The 15,840-nt window shown below is 33.4% G+C and overlaps 2 protein-coding genes across 3 annotated transcripts; one reads left to right on the top strand and one right to left on the bottom strand.

Annotated features, from left to right (window-relative positions):
• The first annotated feature begins 933 nt into the window (after window positions 1-933).
• Window positions 934-3,795, top strand: LOC126763768 (enhancer of mRNA-decapping protein 3). Of its 2 annotated transcripts, XM_050481543.1 has the most exons (8): window positions 934-1,025; window positions 1,179-1,344; window positions 1,402-1,674; window positions 1,730-2,364; window positions 2,431-2,653; window positions 2,716-2,867; window positions 2,932-3,016; window positions 3,162-3,795. In XM_050481543.1, exons 2-8 carry the CDS (start codon window positions 1,181-1,183, stop codon window positions 3,385-3,387), a joined length of 1,758 nt encoding a protein of 585 aa, XP_050337500.1. In that variant the 5' UTR covers window positions 934-1,025; window positions 1,179-1,180; the 3' UTR covers window positions 3,388-3,795. The 2 variants fall into 2 exon arrangements, with proteins under 2 accessions (XP_050337500.1, XP_050337498.1); XM_050481541.1 differs by having other exon boundaries at window positions 934-1,344.
• Window positions 3,788-14,723, bottom strand: LOC126763767 (multidrug resistance protein homolog 65). Its single transcript, XM_050481540.1, has 12 exons — window positions 14,628-14,723; window positions 12,555-12,911; window positions 11,360-11,605; window positions 11,093-11,264; window positions 10,401-10,715; window positions 9,810-10,266; window positions 9,417-9,517; window positions 8,963-9,344; window positions 8,104-8,794; window positions 7,651-7,947; window positions 6,615-6,981; window positions 3,788-4,590 (listed from the first exon to the last, which is right to left on the bottom strand). Exons 2-12 carry the CDS (start codon window positions 12,857-12,859, stop codon window positions 4,033-4,035), a joined length of 3,891 nt encoding a protein of 1,296 aa, XP_050337497.1. The 5' UTR covers window positions 12,860-12,911; window positions 14,628-14,723; the 3' UTR covers window positions 3,788-4,032.
• Window positions 14,724-15,840: the final 1,117 nt, after the last annotated feature.

Below are 15,840 nucleotides of genomic sequence, written 5' to 3'. Positions count from 1 at the left end.
TTGTTTAAAGTCCTTTAGGAAAACGTTTCTCAACGGAGATAAATAGGTACCTAACTCTCTTGTCACTTGAAATTGAGAGCGCAAATCAATTACCCGGCTTCAAAATCACTAAAAAAAAAAGGTAAAACAAGAAAAGGCGAAATTTAAAAAGTATTGAAATGTTTTGTCATGTGATGGTTGGGAATATAGATTTTTAATTGCAAATGATAAAAAACATTTATTAATTGACAGCTAACAAGTTTAAATCACTTTATGTATGGTTGAAAATTCAAAAATCAGAATCGGGTGTTTTCAATTAAATGCCCAAAATTTATTATTTTGTCAGATTTGGTTACAATGCGAAAACTTATAAAAAACAGACACTCGGACACTGGAAGGTTGTTGAACATTACTTTATTCCTAATTAAAAAAACTGACCGAATTGTACCCGTCAGTTATCGCAATTAAACATGTGTTGATTTGAAATATATAAAACAACTTTCCGCAAATTAACCGCGTAAAGGAAAAACGTTATTTTTGAACCCACTGTACATGCATATGTGAGCATGTGCTCTTTATTTTAGGTGTAAATGAGTATTTATGCATATATCCGATAACTTCCGTTATCGATTAAAATAAGAAGTGAGGTCTGTCATCAGATAAAATGGATAACCAAAAAAATGGTTTTAAAATATAACTTAGTTTTTGTCATTGATTAATAAAACATTACCAGTTTGCTAAATTTGCCAACTGCTTTTACGATAAAGATTGCACCAGTGTTACGGTATTTTTCGATATATGAATAATCGATTATTTATGTTATATTTTGGCGATATATTTCCAGAATGTTTTCTAACGGCATTATTGATGTTATTGTAATTTTTATAATTTATTAAAAGATTTTAGTCACTTTTTCGTATTCATTTTGCTATTCAGTTATAAATACAATACTTGATTGGATGAAATTTCATAAATCGCCTACAAATATCGATATTTTAACGCATCTCTAATATTGACTGCATAGTGGTTGGCTAATTTGCAGCCGGGTACTTAAATGAATTTTTACTTTTGAGATCAAAACCGCCTGCAACATTAAAAGCTTTATAACAAATATAATTTATCATTGTAAACATAAGTGAAAATATATACATATAGCACATATACCTAATATTTCTATTTACAAATCAAAAACTTTGAAGAAATGGGAGATGGTTGGCTAGGCAAAGCGGTTTCCATAGAGTGCGACGCAAATTTAGGTGTATTTCAAGGGGTTATCAAAAATATAACAGTAGACGTAATAACTATTGTACGAGCATTTCGGAATGGTATACCATTAAAAAAGCAAGATGCGGAGGTCAATTTACGGTATGTTTAAATATTTTCCCTTATTTATAATCAAATTACGAAGTTTTGCAATTACAGATCAGCAGATATCATTAGTATTTCCCTTTTACCAACATTCAATGGACATAGTACTATCACAACCACTGATTTCAAAAAACCTGCTTCTGTTAAACTGCCAAATTTCGCAAATGCCGGTAAAATTGCACTGGCCTTACCTGAAAGAAATGATGTATTTGAAAGAGATCAGGCTTCCTCATTACCAAATAGCACTTTCCCAAAAGATGAGAATCCTGTTGGTGAACTCGCAAAAGGAATATCAAAAGTGAAAGTTGACTCTGGCAAATATCGAAGGTAAGTAAAATTTTAACATTTGATAATATGTAATTACTAATATTATATCCCATAGTGTACAAAGTTTGGAAAGTAAAGTATTTGACAATGGAAAAATGCATTTTAACTCCAGTGTTAAAGAGTTTTTCGGAAACTTGCTACCGCCAAAAGTCGAGGCTCGTTTGGGAAGTACACAATTTCCATCCTCACCAAATTCTGTGAATGTATATGATGTTGATAACTTTGATACTGCGAATATGGTGGGTGAAGAAGCGGCCTCTTGTTCCAAACCCATAGATATAAAATCAAAGAAAATCTTAAATGGTGGGTTCCCAAATGCACCCGATATTCCTGGTAACGGAAACGGAAATACAAAAACGCGATATGTTAATAACGGTTCAAATAACAATGGCAATAATCGTAAACAAAGAAAACAACTTAGAAAAGATAACATGAAACATAGCCAAACATTTGGCACGTCAGTCGATGATCCGCTGATACATGAGGATTTCGATTTTGAGGGAAATTTAGCACTATTTAACAAACAAGCCATTTGGGACATAATTGAGTCTGAGCAAAAGCCAGACTTGGTGCGTCAAACTTCAATATCAATGCAAAAATACCGACATGATGAGAATATATTGGTCAGTGAACCTGTAAGACTGAGACAAATTGAAAATATGTTCGATGGATCTACGGATTTTGTTACGGGTGAAGAGTACTAGAGTAAAATTTCGTGAAAAATGTGTTAATGTTAATAAAATTAATGTATTTTAGATGAAGGACTAATAATACCAACTATACCATATTTTGTACGTGCAAAAATTGAAAATATAGCTGAAAAAGAAGGACTTTCCCTCCCACGACAATTGGACATACTTGCAAGAGGAGTAACTGATCTCGCCATATTAATATTAGGAGGCGCTAGGAGACTTACACCAACCAACTACCACCAATGGCCAATAGTTGTAATAATATGTACAAAATCAATTAATTTAAGGTCAGTAACATTGTTTTATAGCAACTGTATTCTGACACATGTATTATTATTAATTTCTAAAGGAATAGTGATATTGGTGCTGCAACTGGACGTCAAATGGCGTCGCATGGTTTAAAAGTGTTACTTTATATGGAGAAGGAAAATACAACTAACAAAAGCAGGGAAATTGGTCTCTTCAAAGCTACGGACAATGTTATTGTTTACTCCGTCAATGGTACGTTATATAAAGAAAGTGTATATATGTATCTGCTGAACACGTAACGCTGTTTTTTTTATAGAATTGCCAACACCCGACCTTGTAATCCTATCTACGGATTCAAAAAATTTAAATGGCCAAGTACGGAAATGGTTGAGCGAAAATAGGTGAGTATCAAGTCTGGTTTTTATATATCTGTTTGCAAATTATTGAACACATTTTTCAAAATGAAAAAAAAAAAAATAAGTTGCCATTCCTAATAGAGCTTCTTAGTTATCTAAAATTGAATTATTATAAACTTTCTTTTTGCAGAGCATCTGTCCTTGCAGTAGACCCTCCCCCAGATGGGATTGAAGATGTTTGCATAAAATATGCTATCTTACCGATATTACCTTTAAATGGCATTTCATCTAATAACTACGGAAAATTATATTTATGTAATTTAGGCATACCAGATAAATTTTATCGTGATGCTGGGATTAAATACAAAAGTCCCTTCGGCCACAAATTTGTGATACCAATACACTCAAAGGATTGAGGAGATGTTATGAAACGAAATGTTCAAATAAATTTTTACGCATGGGAACAAATTTTAATATAAGAAAGGATATTCCATAGCCCAGCTGAGGATAAAATCCATATCTTCGGCAGATAATTTTTTTAACTACCACTAAAAGCTGAATTGTTACTTAAGAGATTGACATCTTGGTATTCTTTTCTTATAATCACCTAGTGATCACAAAGGAAATTTTTTGTTAGCTTCCAAAAATGTACATTTCAAATGTTATTTTAGTATTAAATTTACTTGACAACCATAGATTAATTAAGTAAGCAATATCCAAGCTTTTACATTTTTATTATATGCAACAATTAGCGGTCTTTATGTTTCTTTCAAAATTGTTAATTTCATGCAAACCTGTCAAATAAAATTGTCCACATTGTTTAATTTTTTGTTGTATTTATTGTGTTTTACTTGTGTATGCACATACATATGTCAAAGTAAAAAGCTTTTGTAGCATCAAAATACGTACATATGTACATATATTGCATTTTTTATCTTTACACTTACTAAACAAAAAAGCATACATTTAAATATACATAAAAATTTAATATTTTCAAGCATATCGAATTCATCACGTTAAAAATCCTTCATACAATATCCCCTAATCTAATTCACCAAGAATTATTTTTCGTGACTCTGCATTTTGTGAAGCTTTGAATAAATTCCATTAAGTGCAATAAGTTGCTGATGGTTTCCAATTTCTACTATTTTACCATTTTTCAAAACGCAAATTACGTCAGCATTTTGAACAGTTGATAGGCGATGTGCTATAACTATACACGTTCGTCCAGTACATGCTACATCTAGAGCTTGTTGCACCAGCTGTTCGCTCTGCAAATCTAAAGCAGATGTTGCTTCATCTAATAGCAAGATTTTGGGGTTCCGCACTAAAGCTCGAGCTATTGCAATCCGCTGCTTTTGACCGCCAGATAGTTGAGTACCTCGTGCACCTAAGCGTGTGTCATATCCATTTGGCAGAGACACAATGAACGAATGCGCATTGGCACACTTCGCGGCTGCTATTATTTCATCCATTGACACTTTGCGTGAATTATCACCATATGCGATATTTTCTGCAATTGTTCGCTCAAAGAGAGATGGCTCCTGTGAGACAAGTCCTAGTATTCTTCTCAAACCTTCGATTGATACATCCTTGTGAATGTCGTCGTCGTTCAATCTCTTAAATAATACATTCATATCATAAATATGTTAACATATACATTTTATAACTCATATTTAATGACAAAGATAATTTATTATACATACAAACAATAAATAAATACAAATTTACGCAAATATGTTTATTGAAATATTTAATTTTACTACCAATGAAGTTTGTAATACTACCAAGGCAACTTGGGTGAGTTTTGTTTATACATACATATGTACATATATACGCGAGCAAGGCCTTCAGCTTTTTAGATCTGAAATTTTGCCCACGTCCTTTTCTCCCCAAGAAGCTGTTCTATAACATATAGGGGTCATATAAACTGAGGGCTCAAATAGGTACATGCCTTTGTAGATTTGTCTATTTGGTGATATTTCTTAACAAAATTTTGCACAGATTATTATCCAAGCCAATGGTAAAATCTCTGAAGAAATTGTTTATATAGGACTACTAAATCATATAAATACTACTTACAAACTGATCGATCAAAATCATTCAGATAAATTATTATGTAAGAAATGCTCCAGTAAAGGTGTTCCCACTTAAGCGCTTTACCGTTATATACATACATATTTGAACAGCTGAAATTTAATTTGGACCAAATAAAGTCGTTGGCCGATGCAAATCGTCGAATAACAACTCAATAGGGTTCAAGAAGTTCTTGCCCCATATACATACGTGCATATACTTATGTATGTTTAATTGGTTCATTCAAATGGTTTAGGGTCTCCGTTTCATAATTTCGGATCATTTCAATATTTCGGAATTCAACAAAGAAATATAAATTATATAATATTTCCAACGGGTTATCCAAGTAGAGGTTCTTTTTTCAATAACCTTTTTTTGACGGATCACGCGTGAGTCGTTTCAAGCCATGTTATTTTTGTTCTGTGTCGTTTGGCTTTTCATCGTGGTAAGACTTACGCCTGAACAACGTTTCCCAATCATTTTTATTACGAAAATTCACGTTTTGTAAAACACGTAGTGTAGAAAATATAGCACCGTGGAGAGTCGTTTCGGCGCTGTTCGCAGCAACTCGGACTAACGTATGAAATGAGTTGGCGCATTGAAAATACAGCTTGTGCAAGAATCGAAGCCGTTCGATCTTCCCAGCGGCATCGCTTCGCTCTATAGGCTCTTGAAAACTTCCAAGAAGATTCGACGTTTTCGAGCCAAATTTTTTTCAGCGATGAAGCCGCATTAAGACGAAGAGCAACCTAAAAAGATTCAGAAATGTCATTCCTATCCAGAAAAAATAACGGTTTGGTGTGGTTGTGGGCCGTTTGAATCATCAGTCTATATTTCTTCATTCCATATTTCATTATTCATTATCGTGACATGATAACCGACTATTTGATGCCTGAAGTCTCGGCGACAATTGGTTTCAACAGAACGGCGCCACTTCCCACACATCGCATCAATCAATGGATTTATTGAGGGTACACTTGTGTTACCACACTCTCTTCGATTCAGGCCTTGGAGTAAAACATTAAGCCTGTCAGTCGACCGTTACTAATCGAAATACTCGAACGAGTCATCGAAAATCGGACTCAACAGATGAACTATCTGAGACGCAAACGCGGTCAACATTTGATATATTGAATTTTGAAGAGATAATCTTCAAAAAATAAACGCCAAAGAATGTTCTTTCGAATGATTATAAAAAATACCTATTAAATTTGAAGTTTCTGTGTTTTTTTAGCAGTAGGGAACCTCGAAATGGATTCCCCTTTATTTGTTAAAGCCTTATACGAATAGGGAGAGTTTGGAGTCATTCTCTATATAGTGTTGGCAGGATTTTATAGGGAGAAAACAAATGAACCACAAACATTTATTAAAATTGGTTAATTTTTCAGTTCCGCTCAAATAATTTTAATTATCGGTTTAATAATTAACTAAAAATCTAATTTTCACCTACGTCGTTTAAGAAGAAATACCGTTCAAAGATTACAATTTTTACAAATAAGTTGAGTTTCAATATAATGAAACTGCTATTCTTAATACAAAAATAAAGGGAAAAGAAAATTAAACTTACAATAGTGCCACTGTCTGGATCGTATAAACGCATTAACAGTTGTATACACGTAGATTTTCCACAGCCGGAACGTCCAACCAGAGCAACAGTCTTTCCCTTTTGCACTTCCAAATTTAATCCGTTTAAAATTTTGACATCCGGTCGTGTGGGATATTTAAATTCGATATTTGAAAATCGTACACCTTCGAACATTATTGGGCCTTTCTCTGCGGTCGTGTTCTCTCGTCCATGAGGAGATAAAACTTTTGGCGTACGATCTAAAATTTGGAATAGCCGATGGGCCGCTACTAGAGCAGCAGTAAAGGCCGGAGCGAAGGCTAATGATTGAGCTAACATCATGGACCCATATAAAAGTGTTTCAGATACTCTGCAAATTGCAATTATACATATATGACAAATACAATAAGTTTCAAACGTGATAATGAACAAACAGTTATTTAAAACAAGAGTTTGAATGTGAATTAGTGACAATTTGCTTAAGGTCTTTTACGTATCACAAACTAAATTATGGCAGACTTATGATCTAATATAATACAATATGTGTTTACATATAGAACAAATACATGCATACATATGTAAGTTTGATAAATATTATTCATGAGAGCGCATGTGTGTAGCTATTAAAATTAGTCGTTTTGAAACAAAAATAACAGAACTTGTAAAGATTCGAAATTTATATTTCATATACATACATACATTTGTATGTATATTATATTAAATGTTCTCTTTTCTATTGTTTAATAACCCAAATTTGTTATAAACACTCCTTTAACGTAAAATATGTAGTAATATTTGTACATAATATAAATACCACTGGTGCCCGAGGATCGTAGAGAATCGTTAAATCAGCAAACCATTGTTGTAGGGCACCGACCTCCGTGAGAACTCCGAGCTACGGAGAAATTGCTCCCGATCTCCCCCCGTCTCTCCTTTACCAGCAGCCATGCAGTTTTAGTTCATAATGATGTATTTAAGTACATGCACGTGCATGATTTCACTTAGTACATACAGGATATATATACATATATTAACATACTTGATAATATCTTGGAATGGAACCTTTCCTTCTGACACTAACACTCCCCCATAGCAAAGGGCTGCTGCATAAGCAAAGAATACGAATGCTTGTCCAGATGCATTGATCAAACCTCGATACTTTAACTTTTGTCCGATTATTGACCTCACTTTGTCAATTTCCAAATTATAACGTTCGATAATCTGAGCTTCGCGCCGCAAACCAGCGATTGTTCGAATATTCGATATAGCTTCTGTTGCAATGCGAGACGCCTCCTCCAAAGCTGTCTTCTCGTGTACCAAAGAAGCACTCATGAATCTAAAATAAAAACGAAGGAAGCATATCTCAGACCGGTATATACTACTTATTATTTATAGACTGAAAGATCTGAGTTTATTACAAAAGTTTTAATATAAATATATACAAGTATATTCATATAACTGATTCCCTATGCATCAAATCTAATTTACTTACTTGGATTCAAATATGATGGATCCGATTATAACGGGGCAAGCGCATACACACACTAAAGCTAGCTTCCATGAATAATAAAGTGATAACGTTAATGCGATAACAAAGTTAGAAAATGCTTGCAGTAAACCGCTTAGTGGATAGCCAATAGCGCCTTGTACACCGGAGGCATCGCCGGTTAATCTCGCTGAGAGTGAGCCCACAGAGTTAGTTTCTTGGTCGAACCAAGCCGCTTCTTGTCGCATTATCGCCATAAACGTCATTGAACGCATTCTTGTTGTTAACCATACACCCGCATAATTGAACAAATATGTTTGTAGAAAGCAGCCCACACCAGTTAAGACGCCCAATATTAAGCAGTAAATTGATAGAAGCGAAGTGCGATGCAAAGCAACTTCTTCGTCAGGTTGCGCTAAAGCGGCATAAAATTCTCCAAAGATTACCGAAAATGCTGGATAAGTGAAGCCAAACGCTATCGCACATGCGGCACCAAAAAGAAGCATACACCACTCCGGGCGTGCAATCTTCAAAATTCGCCTGAACGTTAAAAAGAAGTTTCCTCCAGAGTCATCATCATCTGTTGTTTTCTCTTTATGATTTGCATGCAAGACTGGGTGTTCATATGAAATATGATTTTTGTCCAAATTTATTAAATCAGTTTCGAAAGATTTCTCGAACGAGCTGACATTAATTTCTGTAAAAGGATTTACATTTTTTTAAATTGCTCGAATGGGAAATAGTTTTTAGCACTTGACGCATTATTTTTGAAATCGGATGGATGGCCTTTAAGGTCCCATTTAAGTCAAATGGCATCTCGATTATTCGCTTAACATTCACTGATTCGTAAAACTATCCTACTTACTCTTCTCTTCCATTGCATTGTCCTCAGTAACATCCGCTACATTAATATCACCTGCGCGTACCATATTATAATACATTCCTTTCAATGCTATGAGATCCTCGTGTGAACCCTCTTCGAATACTTTGCCTTCATGTAAGAATACTATTTTATCCGCTCCGCGTATAGCTGATAACCGGTGAGATACAACAATGGTTGTTCGACCTTTGCTTACCAAGTCCAATGATTGTTGTATATCTTTTTCGGAATGATAATCTAGTGCAGATGTTGCTTCGTCCAGCAATAGTATTTTTGGATCCTGTATGAGAGCTCGAGCAATAGCAATGCGCTGCTTTTGCCCACCGGAGAGCTGAGATCCCTTTTCGCCGATAACAGTAAGGTAACTCTAAATATTTGTGAAATTAATGAAGCAATGTTTTCATAAGATAATATATACAATAACTGATTTAGTAATCACCTCAGGCAAACTGCAGATAAATTCATGTACACCAGCAGCTTTGGCTGAAGCCTCTATCTCTCGTTGAGTAGCGGTTGCTTTGCCATAACTAATATTATCCGCTACACGAATAAGTATTTTTTATTAATTTTTGATTCCGATATGGTATATACTATATATGATATGTATCAAAATATTTTAAAGTAGCTTTAGTCGACTTAAATTAAGGTACTAAAAATTTTATCTTTTTTTCCGAAGTTGAAACTCCCGACTCCAATTATTTGATAGCAACATAACGTCGGTACTCCATCCCCACATATGTACTTATATGTGTGGGACATTGAATTGTGTGGGCATTGAATATACAACGAAATCATTCTTGTTATATAAAATGAGTTTATTTATTATATTTACCTATAGTTCCTTGAAATAATACCGGTTCTTGACCAACCACCGCCATATTAGATCTCAACCAATGAATGTTGTATTTTTTAATGTCCAAACCATCTAAAGTAACTGAACCGAAAATTGGATCATAGAAGCGCTGCAAAAGTTGAATACAAGTTGATTTTCCGCAACCAGATGAACCAACGAGAGCTACAGTTTGACCTCCGTTAACTTTGAAATTCAGCCCACGATGGACAATAATATCTGGGCGAGATGGATACCGAAAGAATACATCTTTAAATTCAATCTCTCCCCGCAATCCATAGTTAAGTAGTTTGCCATCGCTGGATAATGGGTCAATCTTTGATTTCGTATCGATAACTTTGAAAATATTTGTGGCCGAACCTCGTGCAGTAGAAAAGGATTCTAAAAATGGTGCCGTACGTGCAATATTATCAGCACCAACAATAATTCCAAAAAATGCCTAGAATTTGTAGAGTTCAAAAGTAGTGGGTATAATATGTATTGATTTTAAATTAAGTAATAATTTAATGAATTTGCGAATATTTGATCAAAAAATGTTTATATGCTGTCTTATTTAATGTTAACAGTACTTACTATCATTAAAATTGCAGGAGTATACTCCTTGTCTTCCAAATTTCTATTTTCAAGAATTAAGTTAACGCCATACCAGAATGCGCCAGCGCAAGAAAGAAAGAGCATTGATTTTAAAACACCGTCACTAAATCCCGAGAACGCACCCTTGCTTTGACTGGCCTTTCGAGCAGGAATCAAATAGTTATCATAGCGTTCGGATTCCTTTTTTTCCGCACCAAAGGCTACGACAGTTCGTATAGCAGTAAGAACTTCCTCCACAATGTTTCCGGCTCCGGCATAAGATTCCTGTTCTCTTTTGGTTAGCTTACTTTGATACTGTGAAGCATCATATTCGATACAAAAAAATTGACAGTGGAAAATTAGAAGACAATTTGTTAGCGCAGTTAGATATATGTATGTATGTACATACTAGTATATAAATAAATATTTTTTTTTATTAAATATATTTAGCGAAATTTAAGTCGCAGTAATGTAAATTTGCTCTCATTTTTTATCAGGGTGGTCCAATTTTTTATTATTTAGTATTGTTAAATACAGAACTGTACTGAATTGATGGTTATTTATTTTTTTATTTTTTTATTTTTTTCTAAATGCAAAACTTTAAAAACTCTAAATATTATAGCGTTTGATATGGAAATTTCAGTTATTATAAAAAATAATAAGTTTAATACCTCGATACTGGTTTTTCTTACCTTTCCCACAAAATAATTCAATAAAATAACGATTGGTATATATACACTGACTGCCAATGTGAGCTTCCAACCATAAGCAAACGATATGCATATTGTTATAATAAATCCAAATATGAGGTATAAGAAGTGGGCAACCTTCTCGGACATTCCGTCCCTGACTTTCTCTACATCACTAAATTTATAAATAAACAATATACCCATAAGATCATTGAAATAATTAATGCATATAAAAAAGGCGCAATAATTTCAATTTTCCAATCTACTCACTCTATTATTTGCTGCGTGAAGTTTTGTTTAGTTGCCATGTCATGCCACGCAATGTCTTGTCTAATAACAGATTCGAATAATATTTTTCGCATCCGCGTTACTTGTCTCAATGCCACAAAATTAAAAATATCCACAGTTAGAACACCCGATATCAGCATAATTATGGATGTTAATGCCAAAAGAATGCCATAAGAAATGGAATCATTGTACAACTCCGACATATTCTCTTCGTTTGTTGCGTTCGTTCTGAAAATTAGTTTGGCTACATTTGGACCTACTATATATTTACTTTGTACTTGAGGTGTGTTCAAAAAGTATGAAGACATTCAGAGAATGTTTCAAGGCCGAAGCCGAACCTGTGTACAGGATTTGTCCGGAAAGTAATAGGACAGAGTCGACTTAAAAAAATTTATTGAACCAATAGTTACAATTCTATAAAAACTTTCAAAATAGGTTCCTTCTGCGCCGATGCAGCGCTGCCAGCACGATTTCCAAGCATTGAAGGCGTCACGGAAGACATTCTCCGGAATAGCCTTGAAAGCCGAGGTGCATGCTGCTTGGCCTGGTGTCACCGAAACACACCACTTCTTGCTAAAGCAACATCTTGGTAAGCCTGCTTGATCATATCAAACGTCTCGGTCGCAGATTTACCGAGTTTCACATAGAATTTAATCGCGTACCTCTGCTCTAACTAACTCTGTATTTTTGTTTTGCACCACTCACTGTTTGTCCTGACTCTCCAGATGCTCGGAGACATCTAGCACTATTTTTGAAACACCCTCAACCGAATCCAGTCGGTGCCCGCACGCTCCGAAGTACAGTCGGCGGTCCTATTACTTTCCGGACAAACCTTGTACATATTTATTACCAGTTTGGTGTTTCAAAAATTGGCGAATGCGTTACAGAGTGAATAATATTTCGCTAAGATGGCATACAATTTGTTAGATATGTTGCGATCTGTTAAATGACGACCTCAACTGAAGCCTTTCTTTCTCTTAATCATAAGCATTTCGAAAACAAAACCCAATTATTTCAATGGAAGAGCCTAATCTAATTTTTATGTCCTAATTGCAACGTTGCCCAAATTGTAGATATAGTTTCTTAAAGATTTACCTTGAAGGTGCCAGCTTGAATATTGGCGTTAACTGTTTTGAACACACTTCTCTTTTGAATACATGTCATTAAAAAAACTCACAGCATTTTGCCTCCACTGAAAATGGGTAGTGCATACGTTTTAGAACTGGTACCAATTGCCAATGTGCGATCGACTAACATTGCGGTAAATTCACTATAAACTATTACCACTGCTGGGAGTGTAAGCGCTTTTATAAGGGACATTATTAATCCAATAAATAGTAGAACATTTTCAAAAGCCGATGAAAATCGATATAGTTTGAAAAAACTTATGGTTCGTTTGCTTCCATGCTCCCATTCGTCTGAGTATTCTTCCATACCCGCGGATGTCCTTTCGTCATAATCGTTTTCATCCTTTCCATTCATTTTGATTATTCTATATGTGTATTCTGCAAAATTAATGTGGAGGCACCGTCACCTAAAATACAAAATAACATAACATCGCTTTTCATAAGTTTAGAGGAGAAGGAAAACACGTTAAAGTAGGAACTTCTTGTCTTGAAACAAATTTGAATTTTGGATATAACTTGGTTATATCAGACATTTTTATGATACATACGAATGTGTAATATAATGTAAAGGATCGTAATTAATAAAAAATTTAATTTCATTAGTAACTTTTTCTCGATACGTTCTTTGCGTTTTAGGTGACGATATTTGATATTTTGAATTTGTTTGTAGTCAAGTAAACAAATTCTATAAATTTAAATATTCTTTCTACTCCCCCGCACGCTAAAACCATTCATAGAATAACATAGTCATCGATTCTGAAGGCTGTGAGGCTTGCGAATCGAACAAAAAACTGATATAAATCAAATGTACTGCCTTTCAGGAAATAAGTATGTTATTTCTTATATTAACATGTAAGTGTTTGAAATCGGCTTAAGTATATCCAAATATCAATCAAATTATCACCAAAAACTAATTTTGTTCAAATGTAGACCCACTACAAAGTGGTTTCAATTAAATTTGTCAAAAATTGTTTGAAATGGTAAAAAAATAAAAACATTTAAAGTAACGACAATTACGTTTGCTTGAGAAATTACCGCATTTGTTACGCATAGATCTACCACTACAGTTGTAATCATGTATTGACACATTCATTCCAAATCAATTAATTTTTTTCTTTCTCTCACTCTAACGTTTAAGGTATTTTTTCCAGAGATGTGCACCGAAACTATTGAACTTTGCCACTAATTTAAATTAATTGACGGCAATGGCCAATGCATAATATTAAAAAGAGTAATTCTAAATATTTTCACATAACTTTTGCAAATATTAAAAAGGTAAAAGAGGATAGGAGCGTATGCACCTTCGGCCCCTAGCTCCTCTCAGTCTATTTGCCACCCAAAATCGTGCAGTATTGAATATGATTTTTAATTTAATTAATATTTGAGGTATTTGAGAATAATAATTTCTGTGTGAAAATTCTTCTGCGCACAAAAGTTAATAATAAATATAAATGATTAAATAGTGATAAAGTGAATAATGAAGTTAAATGTTGATTATGACATTTTTATAATAATTTAGTTTAAATATGCATTCTGGTTTTCGATATACAAGTTAAACATTTGTGAAAAATAATAACACTAAAGTTTTCACAATTTATTTCTATTGTAAACGCCACTAATTTTATCGAATTATCAAAAATTTTGAATAAGACGCGAGTTTGCATTTTGTTTATTAAATTGATACTTTTCTTTTTTTATGTGATATTTAAATTATCTTATTACTGAATATAACGCGAATAAGCGTCATAAGATTGTTAATAGCATATCTGGATATTGTGTTCATTTCCTTACTTGCCCCGATGTTATTTGCATTACACGGCTATTTGAATTTTCCTAATAAAATAAAATATTTTTATATTATTTATTTAATATTAGTTTATCATTCGTTTACAGATTACACTTACAGATATTAGGATATTTAACTATGAAACTCGGTAAACAAGTGCTTAAAAGGAATTGTTTTTAAGGATTCTGGAATTACTCTAAAACACTAATATCCATGCACTAAACAGAAAATAACAAAGATAGATATGTATAGATGTAGATGGTTTTTCCCACAGATTTTACTTGTTTAAAAAATCCTTTCTCCGTTTAAAAAATCCCGATTATTTGGTTTTTCTTACCTATGTACACTTTAATATTAAAGAACTGACCCAAGTGACTACTTTCCACGAACTGATCACTTAATGTGAGAAATAAAATTGTCTAAGCATCTTTTTATTCGTTAACAGTGTTCGATTGTCTCAATCAATTCATAGTTTTATTTACTCTCGCATTCTGAAGCTTTAAACAATAAAGCAAAATTAATTTGCTTGCTAAAGACAATTAATTAATTAAAAAAAGTATTTTTTAAGAAGTGATCACAAATCTTTTTTATTTAAGTCTTCTGCATCAGCCTCTTCAATATATGATAATAAACAGATAAATAGCGCCGCTTGATAGATAACTTGATATATCGCGGATAAAGCATGAATATTATTGGATCTTTTTGTCTTACAACATAAGTAGTATTCAGTGTACTATAAGTAAAAACAAAAATTAAAATGGCAGACAGGCATTAGCTATTAATTTTTGTTATTCTTGTTTTGCAAGTAAAGTTCCACCTCCTAAATTCTGAAGGAAGTATTTAACATAAATCTAAAATTCGGTTTTGGATCATGCTGTAATCCATTGAATTACAAGAGTAGTGTTAGTGTTTTAATATTTTCCTGACCTTCTTTGCTCTGAAAATCAAAAGTAAAGCGAATGGACCTTTTGCGCTTTTAATTACATAATTATCTTATTGGATTTCTTTTTGGAAATTAGCAATACAGTAGCTGCGCCCTGTTACTTTATATAGTCCAATAATAGACATTTGACAGATATGTATTTGAGACATGGCGTAGTGGGAAAAATATTTCTGCAAAAAGTTAAAAATACATTTTTATAACTTCATACCAAAGAAGTCAATAGATTAATTCTCAATTATAATAAAATTAATTAATTATAAAATTGTAAATAACGTTTATTTTACAATTTTAAAATAATGTGCTCATTTTTTCGTGCATAAATGATGTCATAGCATATAATATAATGGCAGAAACTACGTTTGTGCAGTAGCTGAGAGCTGAAGGCCCCCCTTTTCACACGTACTGCATAAATATAATATTTATCTGTTGTTAAGAGTGATATAAAACGGCTTATTATTCAACAAAGATCCACTAAATTGGCGCTTGATTGGATGAATTACAGACACCACTACTCTAGAATAAATTCAAATCGTATCAAACCATCCTTTCCGTCATCGCTTTCATCTAATTATATCATTCCATATATCAGACTTCGCATTGGCCACTC

The sequence above is a fragment of the Bactrocera neohumeralis genome, chromosome 6 (assembly GCF_024586455.1).
Source record: "Bactrocera neohumeralis isolate Rockhampton chromosome 6, APGP_CSIRO_Bneo_wtdbg2-racon-allhic-juicebox.fasta_v2, whole genome shotgun sequence".
NCBI classification, from domain to species: domain Eukaryota; kingdom Metazoa; phylum Arthropoda; class Insecta; order Diptera; family Tephritidae; genus Bactrocera; species Bactrocera neohumeralis.
Note: the sequence above shows the minus strand (reverse complement) of the source record. Positions and strands in the feature narration are given on the sequence as shown.